A 22,633-nucleotide genomic window follows, 5' to 3' on the forward strand; every position below is an offset into this window, starting at 1 on the left:
AACATGGCTGGACCGAGATGATTGTTGGGGATATTTGCACCTAAAAACAATTATCTCTACTATTTGCATGTCAGCACCTGATACAGACTTGGGTATGCCCTCCACCCTGCTTTCTGAAGATGATGACCAACTCCTTCATTTATAAAAGAGTTTGTTGACTTGACACCATGTCTCTAGAGCCTAGACTCTCTCTGTCTCTGTCTCTCCCCTATATGACATCTCATCATTTGAGATTCCGCCTACACGTAAGGTGTCATTTGCAAATAGTAGATTGAATTGGAGCAGCACTTGGCCACAAAGTCATGGGTGTAAAAGACGTATAGTAAAGAACTGAGTACAGAGCTTTGCAGTGGTACTGCTGTTCAAGGTTATTGTTGATGAGGCTTTATTGACAATCCTCATTAATTCCAGTCTGTGCATCAGGAGGTCAAGTGGGGAACCAAGACCTAGGTCTCTGAGCTGATGTCAATTGTGATATTTAGTTTTGGGCACTGAAGCTCCAGAAAGAAAAATGGACCTTGAAAGAATTGTACTGTGGAGGCACTGGAATGATATCCAAACTAAATTGACTTGTATTCCCTTGAGATACATGAATAAAGGTGTTAATCATCAAATGAATGACACAGTGGTGCAATTTATTAAGATGTTGTGTCCCTGGTCCAGTGAACTGAATTGAATCCTGAGCTCTGGTGCAGTCAGTTTGAAGTTTGGATGTTTTCCCTAAGACAGTGTGGGGTTATCCTCATTGCTCCAATTTCCTCCCACATCCCAAAACCATGCTTGGATATTCCAAATTGCCCGTGGTGTGTAGATGAGTGGTAGAACCTGCAAAGAAGAGGAGAATAAAGTGATTTCATGGAGGAGTAAATGGGTTTTTAAGGTAGCTGTAGACTTAGCAGGTTGAATGGTATTTTCCTTATTGTATGAATTTGATGGGATGGGTGCTGAGAAATGATATATGTCTAAATGTGGGAATCCAGAATGAGGGCATATTCTTAAAATAAAAGAAACAGAAAATGCTGTAAAATCTCAGCAAGATGAACATTATCAATGGATAGAGAAATGGTCAACTTTCATTAGAATTCAGATGAAGATTCTAACCATCTGTCTGAGACCCAAAATGTTGATCATTTTCCTTTCCACTGACTGGCATTGCATGACTGCTGAGATTTTCCAGTATCTTCTGTTTTTTATTCCAGATTTCCAGCATCTAGACACTTTTTTTCCCCCTGATATTGACTGTATCAATAACTGATGGTTAGAAATACGGGGATTAGTGAACTCTGGAGACTTGCTTTGCTCAAAAGACTTGAGAAACAAAGTTTGGAGCTTTCCAAATTTGGATGCAGAGTCCCTGCGTGGTATCACAGCAGGAGCAAGTTGAGTTCAGTTCCCTTAGGGCTTTCAGGCAGGTGGGTTAAATCTGCCCCAATATTGAAATGAAAGATATTGGCAGAGAAAAGTTCTATTTATTTTCAAGTTCAAGAAAAAGACAAGGGGCACCAGAAGGATTACCTCGGCTTCAACATTTCAATATTGAAACAGAAACTGTCAAGAAATGTTAAGTGTTTTCAGTACCTCCATGTTCTAATGCAAGAACTGTGCCTTAAGTGTGAGCACATATGTCACAGTCATTTTGGTAAAGATCCAAGTAAAATTAATCATATTGAATGGATAATTACTGCACTGATGCTTCATTAGGCTGTTTCCATAACATGCCTTTTACTGATGTCTCCTAATATTTGTAATTTATTCAATCCTTGTCCTGGTCCTCAGCTGACATAGCTGGAGTCTGGGCAGATACCAAGTCCAGTATGTGGTGGATTCATCATTTTCATTTCTCTGGAATCCCCTAACATAACTAAGTTTTTAGCTTGTCTTGTATTCCCAACTAGATTACCATCAACACCAAAACAGGAAACGGTGGAAACACAAAACATTTGTGGAAAAATAAACCAATCACGCATTATATCTGAGAGCTTTTATCATCCAACAGGGCCTCAGAACTAATCCTTCATTTAAAATGACTTAGATGGTGGGTGAATCTTTGAAATCTCTACCCCCAGAAAGTTAAGGGGTCAAATCATGAGATGTATATATGGAGGATGTTTTTTGGAAGATCAACAAATTGATGCTATTGGAACTGGCACAGAAGAGGAGCTGGGCCCAATAGAAATCTGCAATGATTATATTGATAGATATAGCCATCTTGAAAGGTCATTTGGTCCACTCCAACTCCTGTGTTCTTGTGTTTTTGTAGTATCTCTTCATTTCAACAATGAAAAATGAAAATGTATGAAATGTTCAGCAGATTACCACATCTGTAGAAAGAGAAAAAAACAAGACTTAATCTTTCAGGCTGATGATCTTTTATCAATTCATAAACATTACCTCTGTTTCTCTCTTCACCTGCTGGACATTTCCACACTTTGATTTTGAACAGAAATCTAACTGGTTCCAGTCATTCTAGAAATACCCAGCATATGCAGTGTTTTGCTTTATGTATGGCCCCAGATCTAAACAGTAGAATTATAGAATCCTACAACATGAAAACAAACTGTCAGCCCAACTCATCCATGCTGAACAAGGTGCATACCTGACCCAGTTGCTTGCATTTGGCCCTCGCTCAATCTTTCCTATCCATGTACCTGCTCAAATGTCTTTAAAATATTGTAATTTGCCATTGAGACAAACTGAAGAAAAAACAGCCCCTCGGCCCAATTTCTTCATCACAGCCAAGCTAATTTCATTTTGAGCCAACTCTCTCTAAACACTTCTTGTTTATGAACCCATCCACTAGAAGTTCATTCTATATACCTGCCTCCAACATTGTGAAAAACGTGCCCCTCAAACCTCTTTTAAAACTCTCCCCTCTCACATCAAAGTTGTGCCCTCTTTGTGGAGTGGGGTGGGGGGGTGGGTGCGCGGTGGTTCAAAAGGGGAAAGGTGGTGATGTTTCCCTTGACTTTATAAGTTTCTGTCAGGGCACCAGTCAGCCACCTTCACTCCAGGGAGAACAGTTCAAGCCTATCCAGTCTATCCCCTTAACTGAAGGTCTCCAGTCCCAGCAACATCTGGGTTACTGAAAATAGTGTTATCCCTGAGTCAGGACAAACTGCTGAAAGTGATCAGAGGGGCATGAGTGAAAAATGTGACTGATTTTTTTTTAAAGTTAAATTTAAATATAATAACTTGATATTGGCAGATAAATAGCAGTCAGTTATTCTCTTGTACTTTTCAAAGCAGACTGTAAATTTTACAATGTGGCTTTGCTTCTGCTTCAGGCACACACTAATCAGCCTATCAGCAAGAGTCCCTCCCCTTGAGGAAGGTCTTGGAAGAAGATCCATTTCATCCTGTTTGACAGTGAAAGGATGTGTGTGTGCCTCATGCACAATATGGCAAGCAAGAAACCAAATTTAAAAAAAACCCACCAGATGTCTCATTCATCCAAAGGGTAGACAAAGAAAGACAATCAATATTCTGTGGGTATGTCTTCCTGTTCTGCATTTTACATTTCCTTCGTTGTCTATGTTCTCACTCTCTAAATGCTCCCATTCAGTCATTGACAAGATAGCCTTGTTTTCAATTTATCCTATGTTTGTTCTGAACTTTATCCTATCGAGGACAACCCACTCCTGTGGTGGAGGGGGTTGAGGTCACAGATTCAAAGTGATCAAGGAGTTTCTCATGGCGAGTACCAAAATGCAAATTTTATTTATAACCAGGAGTAATCGCAAAACCAGGCAGAATGACCGTAGATAAACTGTTCTCACAAGCGTGCAACTTCAGTAAAATAAAAAAATACCTATAGGAAGTACAAGAACTGAGGGTGATAACAAACAGTACCTGCCACCCAGATGTACAAGCACAGCACTTTGATTAAAGATTTTATCTAGCTACAGATTTGAATGTACAAGTTAAACCAGGTGAACTACATTAGTCCCTCCAGTTTGCATCACAAACGAACGCCACATTTGGTCCTCCAGCACCACCCATGGATCACTGCCAGGAGTGGGCTCAAGGGAAAAAAAGAGAGAAAAATTCACAAAAGTGCAGCTTCAGATACTCCTGGGGATAGATGCCAACCAAAGTATCGATCACATGGCTGCAGCTGATGAAGATGATCAATCAGAAGGTGGATAGTCTGGGGGTGGGGTGCATGTGATTTTGATTGTCAAGTGGGAGGTCCCCTGTGACTTGTGTAGTAACTCTCCATGTTACAGTTCCCCCAAAAAGCTTTTCAACTTTCTTTCTTCTCCCCCAACTACTGATGAATGACTTTTGACCTGAGCCAATAACTTTGTAACTTTTCCTACAGATGTGGTCTGATCGACAGACATTTTCATTATTTTCCCTTTTTATTATTTTAGATTTTGAGAACTTGTATTTCTGTTTTGTTTTTCACAAGTGGCTCATTAAAAAAAAAAGTCATAATACCTGAGGAAAAGAGGAACGTAACACGTCTGATTGTAGTCAGAGACAAGTGAGGGGTACAAACATGCTTTTAATAGCTGACAATCAATGGCCGGTAGACACAATAGTCTCAGGTGAATCTGAGGTAAGGTGGAAAAACCAGGGTTTATATTGGGGTAGATGAGGGTGGAGCCAAGGAAGGAGCCAGCCATCTGAACAATACACAGTGAATTCCAGTTCACAGCATTCACCCCTTCTTTCAGAATTGAGCCTGTGGGTGAAAAACAGAGATAATTCATTAAAAAAAAACACTAATAGTTTACAAATATTTACAAGTTAAGACTGTCAGGGGGTCTGGTAATTCTGGTTGAGTGCCTCAGTTAAGGACTTTGGGATTCCTGAACTTCCTGCACCACCTGTGGTGCAGCGTTACTGGGTCTTGAGGGCTCCAGCTCTGATCGCAGAGTAGATTGGACAACTTCTCTAAAAGAGTCGTCCGGAACCCTGGGTGAGGTACTCGGTACTTCCTGGCTTGTTTGAGGCATCAGATCCTCAGTTCTGGTAGGTGCCAGGTCTTTGATCAAGATGGTGTCCTCTCTGCCATCAGGGTTTGCCACGTAGGCACATGTTGGGTTGGCGTGTAGCAGGTTCACCCTCTCGATCGGGGGAGGTCTGTCTTGCTCCTCCTCACGTGCTTTCTCAGCAGGACTTCCCCGGTGCCATCAGCCAAGCTGGGAGAGTAGTCCCGGACGTGGATTTCCTCTGGAACATGAACATAGCTCATAAGGAGTTGTGTTGGTCACAGTGCAGAGGAGCAACCTTATGGAGTGCAGCGCCATGGGTAGGACTTCTTGCCATCGTGAGTCTGGAAGGCCTTTGGATGGGAGAGCCAATTTAACAGACTTCCATACAGTCACCTTCTCCTTTTCAACTTGTCCGTCCCCCAGGAATTGTATCTCGTCGTCTTGCTTGAGGAAATGCCTCATATGAACAGATACTGCTGTAGCTCTTCGCTCCTAAATGATGAGCCCCAGTTGCTATAGATAAAGCTGGGATATCCGAACAGGGTGAAGAGTGTAAGACCCTGATGACCATGGTGGTGGTCAGGTCTGGGCAGAGTATGGAGAATAGAAAATGTAAATAATCATTGATGTCTTTGAGAAAGTACACATTTCTATTGGTGGAAGGGAGGGGACGCTTGAAATCATCACTGATTCATTCAAAGGGGCAGGATGCATTTATCAGGTGCACTTTATTTGGGTAGTAGAAGTGCAGCTTGCACCATGTGCAGTCCTGGCAGGACCTGGTCATTTCCCTCATGTCCTCAATAAAGTAGGGCAGGTTGCAGCCTTAATGAATTGAGCCATGCAAGTGATGATCGGGAGGCAAAGCTCACCATGCAGTGACCACAACTGGCCAGTGTGTGCAGAGGCACAGCTTCCTCTTGACAGGGCATCTGGAGGCTCATTGAGAGTACATGGCCTGTATGCTATATCATAATTATAGGTATAGAGTTCGATCCTCCACCTAACGATCTTAACATTCTTTATTTTACCACTTTTGCGTTATTAAACATAAATGCCACTGATCACTGGTTGGTGAGCAGTGCAAATTTTCTTACAGCCAGCTAATGCCTCCAGTGCCTGATGGCTCTACAATAGCTTGAGCCTTTTTCTCCACTGATGGGTTCAAAGCTCGTGGCCTTTTAAGGGTGCAGGAGAGAAAGGCAGCTGGCTTGCCCACCTGGTTAAGGGTAGCGGCCAGAGCTACGTCAGAGGCATCGCTTTCCACCTGGAAGGGTGCATTCTCGTCCACCGAATGCATGGTGGCCTTTGCAATGTAGTTCCAATCAGAGTTGAAAGCCATCTGGGCTTTTGCCAATAATGGGAAGAAGGTGGATTTTAAGAGGGGGTGGACTTTATCCACGTAGTGAGGGACCAACTGTGTGTAGTAAGAGAAGAAGCCTAGGCACCTCCTTCAGGCCTTCATGGTCTTCAGGATTAGGAGGTCTAACAGTGGGTGCATTCAATTGGAGACAGGACCAATGACTCCATTCTCCACTGCATATCCCAGGATTGCCAGATGTTTAGTCCAGAACACGGACTTTTGTATGTGAGATTCAGGAATTTGGCCATGTGGAGAAACTTCTGGAGGTTAGCGATGTGGTCTTCCAGAGAGTGTCCACAAATGGTGATGTTGTCGAGATAAGGGAACGTGGCCTTCAAACCATATTCATCAACCATTTTGTCTATCTGTCTCTGGAAGTCCAAGACCCCATTAGTGATGCCAAAAGGGACCCTCTGGAACTGATAAACCCATCTGTCTGCCTCAGTCCTCGGAATGGATCAGTAACTGATAATATGCAGCTTTCAGGTCGATGATCAAATAGACCCGATACTGTACAATTTTGTTTACCATGTCCGAAATTTGAGGAAGGGGGTTCGCGTCCAGGAGTGTGGAACGATTAATTGTTTGGCTATAGTCAATCACTAGCCTGGACTTTTCTTCCCCTTTCACGACTACCACCTGGGGTCTCCAAGGGCTGTTGCTGGGCTCAATTATATTTTCTTTGTGCAGCCGCTGTGTCTTGGCTCTGATAAATTCCCAATTCTCTGCACTGTATCGCCTGCTCTTTGTGGCTATTGGCTTGCAATCGGGTGTCCGGTTTGGAAACAATGTGGGTATCAATATTTAGGGTGGAGAGACCGCATGTGACTTCTGGCTTTTGGGACCATCTGTTTCGCACCGTGATTGGAGGGAGTGGGCCAGAGTATTCCATGGTCACGCTTTTAAGGAGACAAAGGAAGTCCAGGCCCAGCAACACAGAAGGACATAAATCCTACAGTACATACAATTGGAACTTACAAAATTCCCCAACTCCCAACCTTTTTCAATTAGATGTACTATACACTATCCCTGGATCATCACAGAGTGTGAGTGCAAAGCTTGGAAAATACGATAATCTGTCGGGTACACTTTTAAGTTGTACCACAAATCAGTCACAGAGTTTATAAACCTCTCCTTGGAGCCAATAGACAATAGAGAATAGGTGCTGGAGTAGGCCAATTGACCATTCGAGCCACCACCGCCATTTATCAGATCATGGCTGATCTTTCCCTTTCAATAACCAATCCCAGACTTATCCCCATAACCCTTAACTCCCCTGCCCACAAGAGCCTTATCCAACTCTCTCTTAAATCTATCCACCAAATCCACCCCTTCTACCCTCTGTGGCAATATATTCCACAGACCCACAACTCTCTGGATAAAAAAAAATTCTCCTAATTTCTGTCTTAAATGGCTTTCCCTGTATTCTTAAACTATGCCCTCTAGTCCTAGTCTCACCCATCATTGGGAACATGTGCTCTGATTTCACCCTATCAAGCCCTTTGATAATACTAAATACCTCAATCATGTATCCCCTCATCCTTCTAAACTCCATCACATATAGCCCAAGTCTTTCTATCCTATCCACATATAACAATCCTGCCATCCCAGAAACTGACCTTGTAAATCTATGCTGAACTCCCTCTATAGCAAGTATGTCCTTTCTTAAATATGGGGACCAGAACTGGATGCAATACTCCAGGTGAGTTCTCACCAGGGACCTGTACAACTGCAGGAGGGCTTCTCTACTCCTATACTCCAATCCCCTCTAAACAAAAGTCAACATACTCTTTGCTTTTTTCACCGCTTGCTGAACCTGCATGCTAGTTTTCAATGAAAGGTGGACAAGTACGCCCAGATCCCTTTGCATTACACCACTCCCTAGCTTAACACCATTTAAATAATATTCTGCTCTCTTGTTTCTGCCTCCAAAATGGACAACCTTGCATTTACTCACATTAAACCTCATCTGCCATTTCTCCGCCCACTCCCCTAAACTATCCAGGTCCCCTTACAATTTCCTGACATCTTCCTCACTCTTACACTACCACCCAGTTTAGTGTCATCTGCGAATTTGCATATGTAGTTATTTATCCCCTCATCCAAATCATTTACATAAATGATAAACAACTGAGGGCCCAACACCGACCCCTGCGGAACCCCACTCGTCACATCCTGCATCCAGAAAATGACCCTTTCATCCTCACCTTTTTTTTCCTATTTCTCAACCATCTATCCATGACAGCACCCTGCCCCCGATTCCATGCTCCTTGATTTTGCAAACTAGCCTCCTGTGTGGGACTTTATCAAAAGCTTTCTGAAAGTCCAAATACACCACATCCACTGGCTCTCCCGAATCCACCCTCCTTGTTACGTCCTCAAAAAATTCCAGGAGATGAGTCAAGCAAGATTTTCCTTTAAGGAACCCATGCTGACCAGCACTGATACTATTATTCTTTCCTGTGTTCTGTTATTTCTTCTTTAATGATGGATTCCAATATCTTCCCCAATGTCCATTAAGCAATCAGTCAAGTGTCTGTTTACCCTCACTCCATCCTTGAGTTATTCAACTGGAGAGGTATTGCCTGATCCAGGACGACTGATGCAAGTGCTCCGGAAACTCTGTTGCTCTCCATGGCAACGTCGACTCTCTCCTCTTGGCTCATGGGCAGACAAGATGGTGTTGACCATGAGGCATGGAAAGATGGCTGCCCTCCATTTTGATCCGAAGGAGGAAAAAGTGGTGTCGACCTTGAGGCATGGCAAGATGGCCACCATTGCTTCCTGCGATGCTTCACTTCTGGTGGTAGTTCTCACCACAAGGCACAGCAGATGCTGGAGGTGAGCAGAATGAAGAGGCTGTGGCTGGCACTTCAGGACTCAGGCATGGGGTGAGCGCAGATTACGGGGTCACACATGCGGTTTCCCTATTTGGGTTCCCCGTAGCCCTGCAGACCCTCACCCAGTACCCTTGCTTTCCACATCCTGAGCATCACGGGGTATCAGGCATGGGGGGTGCTGTTTCTGTCCACAGAAGTAGTATCCCTGGTTGCACATGGCACCCCAATGACCTGGTCCTCTGAAAAGGCACCACTTTAGCCCATGAGATCGACAACTCCCAGTTGAGCCTGTATGAGTGCTTTTGCCCGCACCAGGGTGCTAGCCAAGTCTTTCTTCCCCAACTCCAGCAGTCGCTGCCTCACGTACCTCAATTCACTCCTGCCATGAGCATATCCCCGATTTGTTCCTCCTCTTTCATCCAGGCCATGACTGCTTGTTAATGGCATTTTCTCATCAGGCCCACAGTCCAAGGACATAATCATCCAGGAATTCACCCAGATATTTAAATAAATGGTGTCTCGCCAGCACCTCGTTCTGAGGCCTCATATAGCTGGCCTTCAAGCCTTCTATGGCATATTCATAATTAGCACAGTCTCTGATGACAGCGAACCCCTTGGGGCCAACTCAAGAGAGAAGTTCAGGTCTCCAGAGACTATCAGAGTTGAAGGCGTCTTGTGTGGCTTTCAAGTAGGACTGGAAGCACTCCAGCCAGTAGGCGAGTTTCTTGTGGGCCTCTGGGGACAGAGGGCTGACCTGGAGCATGCTGGCTTCAACAGGTCTTCCATCCAGCTTCAAAGTTAAGCTATTAAAATTGTAACGTGACTGATTGCACTCAGAGACAAGTGAGGAGTACAAATAGGGTTTTGATAGCTTACCTCAGGTGAATCTGAGGGAAGGCAGGAAAACCAGAGTTTATATTGGGGTAGATGAGGGTGGAGCCAAGGGAGGAGCCAACCATCTGAGCAATACATGGACAGTGAATTCCAGTTCACTGCAAGGAGACAAGAATCAACAGACTGCAGACGCTATTGTGTGCAGTTTTGGTCACTTACTGCAGGAAAAATATCAATAGATTGAAATAGTCCAGAAAGATTTTACAAGGATGTTGCCAGGACTTGAAGAGTTGAATTGCAGGCAAAGATTGAATAGATTAGAACTTTATTCTCTGGAGTGTCAGAGAATGAGCAGAGAATTGACAGAAAAGTATGAAGGGGAAAGATAGGGTAAATGCAAATAAGCTTTCTCCCTCTGAGGTTGGCTGAGACAAGAAAGAGAGAACATGGGTTGAGGGTGAGAGGTGAAACTTTTAAGGAAACATTCAGGAAAATTTCACTCAGAGGGAGGTGTGAGTGTGGAATGAGCTGCCAGTAGAGGAGGAGTATATGGGTTCGATTTCCACATGTGAGAGAACATGGGATAGGTACATGGATGGGAGGGATACGGAGGACGATGCTCTGAGTGTAGGTCGATGGGACGAGGCAGAATAAATAGTTTGGCGTAGACCAGATGGACTGAAGGGCATGTTTTCTTTTCCATGGTATTCTATGGTTCTTGTCTGGAGCAAGAATAAAAAATGGTTTGCCTTGATCATGAACTTATAATGACTAATAAATTTGGAGACCAGAAAACCAAGGGTTTACCTCATTAACAACCAAGCATTGGCTGAGTTAACAAGTCAGGCAGTGTCACTGGAGAGAGAAGTAAAGTTAATTTTTGGTTAACAGTTCAATTACTACTTTTAGTTTTTATTTCTGATGTCCAGTATCTGCATTTTCTTGATTTTTGCTTAAAGTTATACTTGCCTGTCTTTTGGAAGTAAATCATGAAAATTTGTAGACACCATGATTGAAGTAAAATCACAAAATGCATTTTGTGCTTTTACTTTGCATTTCTTTTAATATTTAGAGAAAGAACTGTATTTATTTGCTACATATCAGTAGATTCTAAATAAATTCACAGTTAAGATGATTCTGTTGCATTGGAGGAAACTTGGAAATTGATAAATATGAATTTGCTTCTTGGATAAATATTATTGGAAGATCTTCCCTGTTTCTCCTCAGATATTGCTCTTTATCAACTACACTTTGGCATTTAATGCCATTATCCCATCAAACCTGATCAGCAAACTCCAAGAATTGTGTAATTAGATGACAGATTTCCTCACCTCCAGAACACAACCTGTTTGGTAAGAACTTTTGCTCCACAATCTCCATCAGTACCAGAGCATCACAGGGTTGCATTCTTAGTCCCCTACTGTACTCACTTTACACCTACGACTGTGTGGCTCAGTACGACAATAACACCATCTACAAATTTACCAATGATACCATGATAGTTGCTTGTATAAAGGAAGGGGATGAGTGAGCATGCAGGATGGAGATTGAAAACTTGGCTGAATGGTGCACCAACAACAACCTTGTATTCAATGTCAACAAAACTAAGGAGATAATTGTTGACTTCAGGAAAGGAAAGCCAGAGGTATAGAATTCATTGATCATTGGGGGATCAGAGGTGGAGGGGTAAGCATATTTAGGTTCTTGGGAGTCACTATCTCAAAGGACCTTTGCTGGACCAAACACACTAATGGCATCATGAAGAAAGCACGTCAGCTTCACTTCCTCAGGAGTTTGCAGAGATTTGGTATGACACCAGAAACTCTGTCAAATTTCTACAGAGGTGTGGTCGAAAGTGTGCTGACCAGCTGCATCACAGTCTGGTATGGGAACACCAATAACCCTGAGAGTAAAGCCCTTCAAGCAGCAGTTGACACAGCAACAGGACATCACAAGCAAAATTCTCCCCACTATTGAGTACACCTGCAGGAACGCTGCCATCAGAGAGCAGCAGCAATCATCAAGGATCCACTCCACCCGACACACCCTTTGTTTCACTGCTGCCATCAGGAAAGAGCTAAAGGTGCTAAAAGACTTGCACCACCAGGTTCAGGAACAGCTGCTACCCCTCCACCATCAGACTCCTCAACAAGAAACTCAATCAGGGACTCGTGTAAGGACACTCTCTTGACTTTATTGACTTTCTTTTGTTCTCCCTGTATTACACATTTGGTTTGTTTATGTCCTTTTATTTGTTTATATGTTTACACTGGGTACAGTTTATATTTTTGCACCACAAATTAATGGCAATTCTGCCATGCCCGCAGGAAAAAAGAATCTCGGGGTTGTATGTGATGTCATGTACATACTCTGACAATAAATCTGAAATCTGGACTCCTTTACATTTTGTAGAGGAGGCAGAGAAGGATTTTATTTAACATAAGAGAATCTCTCTTTCGTGCTGCACTCGAGATTGGAGCAATGCTTTTGAATATTTATATTTTGTACTTATTATCTCTTTTTAATTGAATTTAGAATATTAGTTTTTTTTTAAGAAGCATTTGCTTGGCTGCAGCAAGTAAGAATTTTGTTGTACAATTTATCTAGCAATAAACTCATTATTATGATTTTTGCTTCAATTTCTGGCAAGCAATGGCCATCTACAATCTTAAAAGCTAGGCAAAGACAAACTGTGAACCATAGTGAAATGTGGTGCATTGTATGAGAATAGCAGTATGTCTTATGGGTTGTATGTGGATATTGCCATACTGCAGCGACAGCAGCTCTTAAGCATCTAACAGGCATTCAGCAGTTTTCCATTGTTTTATTTACACATTTCCATTATAATGCCATTGACTCTTTTCTTCCATTCATGAATCCATTTTTCATCATAGCATGCTGCCCTCTGCCAACATCGTGTGTAACCTGAGATAATTCAACCATTCAATTAATCTTCTGTGAATTGTATAACCTTCCCTTGCGCCACTCAAATGACTATAATACATTTTGTCTTGCCTTTCCCAAAGTTTCACTTGACAAATTCTTTTCTGAGGACATCCTTTTTTCATAAATTGAGATACATATATTTCCATTGCATCCAGCTGCTGAGCACATAGAATATTTGTACTCCATCAACTAATTGAGAATACCGCAGGGTGCAATGGTAATTGTGTGTGTACACAGTCAGTAGCACCATCATTTACACTTAAATAAAAAGCAATTCAATGCATATTTTAGCAAAAGCACATAGCTAATCCTTCTCCAAAATAATGTGCCTCTATGTTCATTCTCATAGGAAAATGGAGTTCATTGCAAACATTTTGCTGTCAAAGGTGGAGGCTGAACCTTAAAGCCACAAAGACAGTTTCCAAATCAGAACAAATTTATAAGCCAATGTGGGTCTTCTCCCACGTTGCTGTCATTGGTCTAGATCTGTGGTTTTCAAACTGCCCCCCAAACTGACATTCCACTTTAAGTAATCCTTATGCCATAGGTGCTCAGAGATTGCTTAAGGTAGTATGTGTGTGTAGTGCACGTCGAAAGAACCAAAGACTTGTTGATCCAAACCAAGGCTTTTATTAACTAAAAGACTGGAGCATATCACAAGTAGGTTGACCAGTTCAGAATGACCTGGTCTGGCTAGGAGCAATCCTTTAAGACCTGCCAGTAGGTGTGGCTACACTCTCAGCCAATCACAGTCATCCTACACGACCATCTGTACATAGACACATTGGTGATAGAATCTGTACTATCACAGTGAATTGGAAGAAAAAAGTTTGAAAATCACTGCTTTAATAGTACGTAATTGACTCGTTATATGCATGGTTTCATAACGCAAAAGGAAATTGGCCAATAACAATTTTTCTCAAGCAAAATATTTCAGTAGCAATTGGGTTGAGAGGAGTGGTTCTCAACCTTCTCCCTTCCCAAAAACATACCCTAAGGATATCCCTTACCAATCACAAAGCATTTATGGCATAGGGATTGCTTAAGTTTAGGGAGGCAGTTTGAAAACCACTGGTCTAGATTATATCCTAAAATGGGTAGCATCCTTAATGACATCCCGAGTGAGGCAAATCTCAAACATGCCAAACTTGATGTATGAGACATTCCATCAACTATTTAATCTCATAGAATTTATTGCATAAACTTTGACAGCTGAGATCTCCAATTCTTTAATCCATACTTTTTAAAACAACATTAAATTGTAGCAGAATCATTAGGAGAAATGATATGACGAAGGGAAATGGCAGTATTTTGTTTCCTGAGGAAATGTCATACAATTCAAAAACCATGAACTGAATTTTGAATTATCCCATGTTACGCATGATGGTGTTGTAATGGGACTGGAGCAGACAGATAAAGTTATTCAAGAGGTTGTACTTATGCACATCCAGTCTAAATTTCAAGCTGATGGGCAACATTATAATATAAATCACATGAATCACCTTCTGCCAAGACTGAAGTCATAAAGCAATGTATGTCATACAAAAGTCATATAAAGCAAGATAGAATTTATAGCTTTTATAACTGAATGCAGTTGACATTACTTGTACATAATTAGAGTTGACATTGTTGCTAGTCAACAGAAATTTGCATGAGAAATCCCATCAACATTTGAAGTGCATGTACCTTATAATGATTGCATGTGACTAATGTGACATTGCTTGGGCTGAATCTGTCTCCCAGGACCTCCATCCTCCAGTTGCTTTCTCTTCAAACTGTTACCTTCAGGAAGAAGGTGGAGAAGTCTGAAATCCAGCACCTCTAGATTCAGGAACAGATTTTTTTTCCAATAGGCTCTTGTCACCCCCTCTCCCTCTTGCTACCCTCACTATAAACTATTCGGTTACCACAAATTAATTAAAACTACACTTTTTTTTCCTTGGCTTAACTGTAAATGTGAACATTTATAATCTATCTTTTATATTTATTATCTCAATCCATACTGGGGTGATTTATTGTATGCTGTTGCGTTTGTTTCTTCATAAGTGCCTGCAGCAGGTAAGAATTTGTGTGCATATGTAAATTGTACTTTTTTGTCTAACAATTGTTACGCCTCACCAGAAGCAATTGAAAGCCACATAAACAGATAGGTTGTTTAACTCAAAATTTATTAACAATTGCCAATAATATAATTATCTCAACACCCAAACAATGGATATTTATAGTGTGTGGGGAAAAAAGATACTTGGACCTTTATAGTCTAAGCCCAAATAAATGCTCAAAACAAAACCCCAAGTCAGCCTTGTCAAGTCAGTCAAAAGAACACTCCACAGGATCTGGTCTCCATAGTTTAATGTCTTAGTTCAGTTGTGCGCAGGTCTTTGAGTTGAACGTGGAGAAAGATGACTGTTGTCATTGAGCAGACTTATGACCTTGGCAGGTGACTATAGGAGACTTTCCTTAGTTTCTCATGTGGTAATAAACACTTTCAATTTTCTCACAAGGGAATTTCTCACAGTGACTTCTTAGCCACTAGCACGAAGTCCACATCTTCGAAGCCTGGTTTGGGGTTGCACCAGGTGACCCTCTGTCACATGAAGTCTTCTCTGCCAAAACCCTGCCTGGGGTTATACCAAGTGAAAGGGGACTGGAGAAGCACAGGTTGGACACACATGATGGGAATCCGAGTTTAAAATCTGCTGTAAGAATGGTAGTGTGGGCAGCCACAAACAGAGCAGCTCAGCCTCCTGCCTTTTAGGTGGAGCTGCCGGGTGAACACACTGACGGTTCGCTCCTCAGCATGCTGGATGGTTTAACAACCACAGTGCATGTCTTCAGCACTCCTGATTGGAGGTGAGGGGTGGATATCAGCGGGCACGCACCCATCAGCTTCAGAGCATGGTTCTTGTGCGCTCCACACATCACGTGCCCCTTTCTCCCACTGCACCAGGCACAGTGACTTGGTCAAAAATAAAACTGTCCATGGTCCATAACACATCACCATTATCGGGTCTGCATTTGTGGCCACTTTTCATTTCTCGAGTGGTCCTCTCTTTTTATCAACACTCCCTCCAGAACATATTGCCTATTAATGCTGAGACCTAGCATTAAATTTTCCATTGTTGGCATCCAGAACTGCACAATGTTGGTGCTGCCAGCTGGAAGTAGGAATTGGAGCAGGAGTAGACTCGTCATGCAATCAAGTCTCACAGTTGGTCTGCCCAGGCCTCTACTCCTCTTCTACGCCAAATCTCCAGGCCCCTCATTTTCCAATCTTTTAAAAATGAATCTACCTCCTCCCTAAATACCCTCATTGATCATTGATCTCCAGGGAAAAGAATTCCAAAGATTCATCACCAAAGAAAGGAGAAATGGGGAAATTTCAGCCATTTTGCATGAAGAAGGAAGGGCACTCTTTGATGTTCTCATCTTATTTGGAACCATAAATGGTGTAATTCTCAAAGGAAGAAGACAAAAATAGCTATCAAGGTCTGAGGCCACAGCAGTAACAATCATCAACAGCTTTAACAAATGGTTCCTTTGATTTAGAAAGAAATCCCAAAGGGTTCAGAGGAGTACAATCAGACAAGAGGCTTTGCAGCAGGGTATCTATCAAGAAGGACAAGTGGAAAAAGGTTCAAGAAAGGAATCCTCCAGTCATAGAGTTGTACAGCATAAAAAAAAGTCCTTGCAGCCACCGCATCTTCCTTTCCATCATGCTTCTTTATACTAATCCCACTTACCTGCATTGCTTCCCCATTTCCATTAATGTCCTGCTCCTTCAAGAAAGAGGAAGTGAGTGGATGTTTTGAACTGCTAACTGTCCTTTTGTGATGGTGCTATTCAGTGGGAGGTGGGTGCTGCCAGCAGCAGTGAAGAACCCAGCGATACATTCCCAATTGACAATGATGTGTGCCTTCAGGGGAATCTTCTGGTGGCCTCCTGCCCTTGCTCTTTTTTAGTGGGTGAAGCCAATGGTTTGGGAGGTGCTGTCAGAGTAGCCCAGGCATTTTGTAGATGGTACACTTTTCACATGCAGTCAAGGGAATGGAAGAATAAACATGTGTCATCAAATAGACTGCTTTATTCTGTCTTGAATCTTGTTGACAATGAACTCGTTATTGGATCCCCAGAAAGATTTGCATGGAAAAAAAGACGCCTCTCCTTGTGAGAAGAATTCAAAAGTCGGATGCTGAAATGTAATGGTAAGTATTTGCTGTGTATCTGTTGTTCACTTCACAGTCACATGGAGTGAGCTGCAGACACTGCATTAACTGAAGCAAGCAATGAGGAAAGTGAAGGTTGAAATGATGACACCAAGTCCAAAACATCACATCTAATTAAGAGGGAAGTTTTTTGGATGGAATTCAACAAAACAGAGGCTAGTTGCACAAGTTAATCTTCTCCCTGCATTGGCCACCTTCGCCCATTTAGCACCTGTTACTTCACTAAAGTCGCTTCATTCCCAACAGTTACTTGGCCCTTTCTGTTGAAGATACTGAAGGTACCAAGAGAATAACAGAGAAAATGCAATGTTAGGATCATCATCTCCTCGTCAATTCTATCATGTAAAATACAGTTTCCTCCATAATGTTTGGGATAAAAACACTTTTCTTTTCCTTTATTTGCTCCTGTACTCAACAGTTTTAAATTTGTAATCAAACAATTCACGTGTAATTGAAGTGCACATTCCAAATTTTATTCAGTGTTATTTGTATATGTTTTGGTTTGACCATTGTAGTGAACTGGGAATTCACAACTGGTGTAATGTTCTAAAGACTGGCTCCTCCCCTGACTCCACCCCCACATATCCCGATATAAACACTGGATCCTCACCAGAACCCCAGTTTTATCCAAAGACTATTGTGTGTTATTCTTACTGAATAAAAGTGTGTTGTACTCGCTCTGGTATTGAGTACTTTCAGTCATGCTACGATTTTATTCAGTAAAGAATAAGATAGAAGCTCTGTTGAAGCCTGCCATGATCCTAATCGACCCTCTGTCCCCATGTTCTGGCTGGAGTGCTTCCAAATTTATCTAATGACCACACAAACTGTCTATTCCATGGATGAACTTGAGGTTGGGGCTCCTCTCACATCGGACCTAAAGGATTCCCAATTGTTAGGGACTGCACAACTTACGAGTCAGCCGTCAAAAGGCTGAAGGCTCATTACATGAGACCCCAGAGTATCGTCATAATGAGGCATCAGCTCTTGCAACAGAAGCAGTGGCCTGGTGAGTCCATTGAAGATTTTGTCCTCTGTGATAGTACAGATTCTATCACCAATGTGTATATGTAGATATGTACAGATGGTAGTGTAGGATAACTGTGATTGGCTAAGAGTGTAGCCACACCTACTGGCAGGTCTTAAAGGATTGACTGTGATTGGCTAAGAGTGTAGCCACACCTACTGGCAGGTCTTAAAGGATTGCTCCTAGCCAGACCAGGTCATTCTGGACTGGTCGACCTACTTGTGATAAGCTCCAGTCTTTTAGTTAATAAAAGCCTTGGTTTGGATCAACAAGTCTTTGGTTCTTTTGACGCACACTATAATTTTATTAACTAAAAAAAAAATTTTTAAGGGATGGAGCATATGCTGCAGATGGAACGCCTTGACATCAACCCACAGTCAGCTACAGCTTCGAATGACATCTAACTGGGTGAGATGCTTCGAAACATACTTACAGCTCTCTGATCCTGCCCTGATAGAGGACAACCATCGACTACTAATACTGATGACTCTGGTGTCCCCAAGAGTCAACCAGAGTGTCCAGGACGTGACCATTTACACCGCAGCCACGAAGGTGGACAGGGTCTATGCTCGGTAGAGACTGTCTACAAGGAGGCAACAGCCCGGTGAGTCCTGTAAAGCTTCTATTCAGGCACTAAGGGCAATGGGCAGGGTCTGTGCCTGCACAGACAGAACTGCTGCAGAGACCATAGACCACACATGTCAAAATAATTATATTTGGTCCGCAAGATCATTTCAAAAATGTATTAGAGGTGGCCCGCCCTGCAGCGAGAGCTGATGCTGTTTTTTGGTAATGTCACCCCCACCATCCTCCCCCTTCATTGCACATCCTTCCCCATTGTAACACAAGAAATTGTAACATGAGAAGTCTGTCGATGTCATCAGCCGGCAAGCCAGTTGGAAGGCTCCCCGCACAACCAGTCACTTCTCCCACCTGTCGAGCGGTGCGGCAGATTGGCGAGCGCCTGTGATTTCCTGTCGGCGCGACGGGCATGGCAGGCTGCACACGGCCCCTGGGCAGCACTAGCCCCGCGCGACTGGCACCGGACGACCCTTCCACAGCGCGAGCACACTTCTCCCGGTCATCACGGTCTTCAGCGCTTGCACCCGCACGGACCCCAGGGATGGCTGGTTCGGCCCTGCAAGTGAAGAGAGAGATGGTGGCTGTCCGCAAAGGCTGATCGGCAGCGCGCTGGGCCTGAGTGGGTGGATAAGCAGGGGTGGGCAGAGGGTGTAGGTGAGGAGTAATGGGCAGGGGAAGTTATGGTGGTGCGAGGGGCAGTTAGAGGGAGGGATGAGTAGAAGGAGGGGTGGATAGGGAAGAGGTAAAAGGGGAGAGGCAGGGCAAGTAGGGGAGGGGTGATTAGAGGGTGAGTTATGGGTAGAGGGAGGAACAGGTTGAGGGGAGAGGCAGTAGAGGGGCGTGTATAGGATGGGGTGGGTAGAGGCAGAGCGAGTGGAGTGAGGGGTGAGTAGAGGTTGGGTAAAGGACTGGTCAGGTAGAGGGATGGTGGGTCGAGGGTGAATAGAGGCCTAGAGCCTGAGGAGTGAGCAGGAAATGCTGAGTCCTGATGCAGGCCAAAATGGACACAGTCTGTGAATGCTGACTACATCTCCACAGGGACCAAATATGTTTCCCTCAGGTCAAGCAAAGGGTGAACTTGAGCTACCTACTCATGACCTGTAACATTTTCCTCCTAAAGTTATATCCTAAAGTTTAACATTACATATGTTGAAATAAGAGAAAACATGCAGATGTTGTTGAAAATTTTCAATAAATATTTAGTTCGGCCCCCGACTTAGTCCAAGTTTTTAATTTTGGCCCTCTGTGAATTTGAGTTTGACACTCCTGCCATAGACGATCTCATTCGGGATGCCTATGTGGCCGGGGTTCGATCGAATGAGGTGAGGCAGCGCCTGCTAGAACACAGGGGAGAAAACCTAGAGGATGTGATCTGGATCGCAGAGACGATGGAGGCTGCAGTCTTAAGTATGGACATGTACTCTCGGGGCTGGACCCCACACTCTGATGTGAGTAGGATGCCCTCCCTCTACCTATTACTGCCGCTACGCTGCCCGATGCAACCCTAAAGTGTTATTTTTGCAGGATGAACAAGCACAGTAGGTCCCAGTGCCCGGCAAGAAAAGCCAGGTGCCAGAAGTACCTTAAAAACGGCCACTTTGCTGTAGTCTCTTGCTCCAAAATGGCCACCGTCAAACACAGTGCCTCGTCTGAAACCAAATGGCCACTCTCCATTTCAAACATTTCTTCCTCAGAGCTCTTGTCCAATGAGAGCGAGGACTCCACCGCGCGGCAGCGCCTGATGTCACGGGGCAGACGCCGAGCACAGAAGGTACAACCCACCCTCGCTGCAATGATGTTCACCCTCCCTCACGAAGCCTCAGCCAGGACCTCAACGGCCCCCGCCGCCATCGACCAGGGATCCACCTATGCTGACCAGGGACCCACCATTGCCGACCAGAGATCCGCTGCCACTGCCAATCGGGGACATGCCGACACTGCCGACCCAGTACCCGCTGATGCTGCCGACCGGGAACACGCCAACGCTGCCAACCTGGTACCTGCCGACGCTGCCGACCGGGGACTCGACACTGCCATTCAGGGACCCGCCACCGCTGACCGCCGCCCCACTGACCGCCTCACCGCTGACGGCAAGCAGCAACACCAACTCCCTGACACTGTTTTTTTTAGGCCCAACTGTTTGCGTGACGTCATCACGGACACTTTGTGTGACATCATCATTCAGGACTCCACTGTCTACATTACAAGTCTTTGCATCAATAACCCTCGACCAGGACTTCCCCCAACCCCTCACAAAAGCAATGGAACTGATTAAAGTGCATGGACACTATACCAATTGCTTTTTTTGACTCGGGGTCAACTGACAGTTTTATCCGCCCAGATCTGGCCCACCGTTGCGGACTAGCTATTCTCCCCACTGCACAGAGAATTTCATTGGTGACCAGATCACTCTCGACTGGGGTAAAGGGGCACTGCTTGGTGATCCTGAAAGTCCAGGGCAACACATTCACAGACTTCAAACTATTAGTTCTTCCCCAATTGTGCGCCCCTGCTCTGCTGGGACTGGATTTTCAGTCCGAGTTTCAAACCATTTCCCTGCACTTTGGGGAGCATCACACTCCACTCTCTGTCTGTAACCACTCCACCCCGGAAACCTCCTGCCAACACCCCTGCACCCCAGGGCCTCACCTGTAGTGTCTTCACCCTCCGAGTTGCTCCGCCAGCACTTTTCCCAAATCTCACACTGGCCGGAAGCCTGTGGCCACCAAAAGCCGGCAATATAATTCTGAACACAGGAAATTTATCACAAGCAAGGTGCGCAGATTACTGGATGAGGGCATTATCGAACCAAGCTTGAGTCAATGGAGGGCCCAGGTAGTTGTTGTTAAAAATGGGGAGAAGCCGCAGATGGTGGTTGACTACAGCCAGACAATCAACCGCTTCACGCACCTGGACACGTACCCCATTCCACGGATCATGGATGTGGTGAATCAGAGCACCCAATACTGTGTATTTTCCACTATTGACTTACATTCAGCCTATCATCAGCTCCCGATCCGCCGAGAAGACCAACTTTTCATGGCCTTCGAAGCGAATGGGCGGCTGTATCAATTCTTCAGGGTACCCTTTGGGGTCACAAATGGCGTCGCGGTCTTCCAGCGGGAAATAGACTAGATGGTGGACCAGAATGGGCTGACTGCTACTTTCCCGTATCTGGACAATGTCACCATCTGCAGCCATGATACGGAGGATCACGATGCCAAGCTTGAGAAACTTTTTCAGACTGCAACTCGGCTGAACTTGACCTACAATTTTGACAAGTGTGTCTTCCAGACCACTCAGCTCACAATTCTGGGTTTTGTGTTGGGAACAGGGTGGTCATGCCAGACCCTGACCGCATGCGTCCCGTCATGGACTTGCCCCCACCCCACCCCATACCCAGAAGGCACTCAGACGCTAACTGGGTTTTTTCTCTTCCTATGCCCAATGGGTTCCACACTATGCCGACAAGGCACAGCCACTCATGAAGACCACCTCCTTCCCCCGTCAACTGAAGCCAGAGCGGCCTTTGATCACATCAAATCGGACATCGCTGCTGCAACGCTGCACGCCATCCACAAATCCATTCCGTTCCAAGTCGAGTGCTGACTGTCCAACTGTCCAACTGGCAGCCACTTTGAACCAGGCCAGCCAGCCAGTAGCCTTCTTCTCCAGAACCCTCCAGGGACCTGAGAGCCAACACTCCTCTGTCGAGAAGGGGGCCCAGGCCATAGTTGAAGCAGTACGTTGTTGGAGACACTACCTCACTGGCAGGCACTTTACACTGCTGACCAACCAACCCGCAGTCTCCTTCATGTTTAGCAATACCCAGCGAGGTCTTGTGCTTGAACAGAGGGACCAGCACCACCCCACCA

The 22,633-nt window shown here is 44.3% G+C and overlaps 1 protein-coding gene across 1 annotated transcript; it reads right to left on the reverse strand.

Annotated features, from left to right (window-relative positions):
* Window positions 1-549: 549 nt before the first annotated feature.
* Window positions 550-21,685, reverse strand: LOC138765295 (uncharacterized). Its single transcript, XM_069942341.1, has 5 exons — window positions 21,681-21,685; window positions 21,365-21,504; window positions 20,759-20,954; window positions 19,110-19,314; window positions 550-825 (listed from the first exon to the last, which is right to left on the reverse strand). Exons 1-5 carry the CDS (start codon window positions 21,683-21,685, stop codon window positions 721-723), a joined length of 651 nt encoding a protein of 216 aa, XP_069798442.1. The 3' UTR covers window positions 550-720.
* Between the last annotated feature and the right edge of the window lie 948 nt (window positions 21,686-22,633).

The sequence above is a fragment of the Narcine bancroftii genome, chromosome 5 (assembly GCF_036971445.1).
Source record: "Narcine bancroftii isolate sNarBan1 chromosome 5, sNarBan1.hap1, whole genome shotgun sequence".
Taxonomy (NCBI): domain Eukaryota; kingdom Metazoa; phylum Chordata; class Chondrichthyes; order Torpediniformes; family Narcinidae; genus Narcine; species Narcine bancroftii.

Coding starts and splice junctions, on each gene's coding strand:
- LOC138765295 (XM_069942341.1), bottom strand. Junction 20,955..21,364: donor GTTGGCAGGAGGTTTCCGGG/GTGGAGTGGTTA, acceptor CTTGTAATGTAG/ACAGTGGAGTCCTGAATGAT. Junction 826..19,109: donor TCTGCCGCACCGCTCGACAG/GTGGGAGAAGTG, acceptor TCTTCTTTGCAG/GTTCTACCACTCATCTACAC.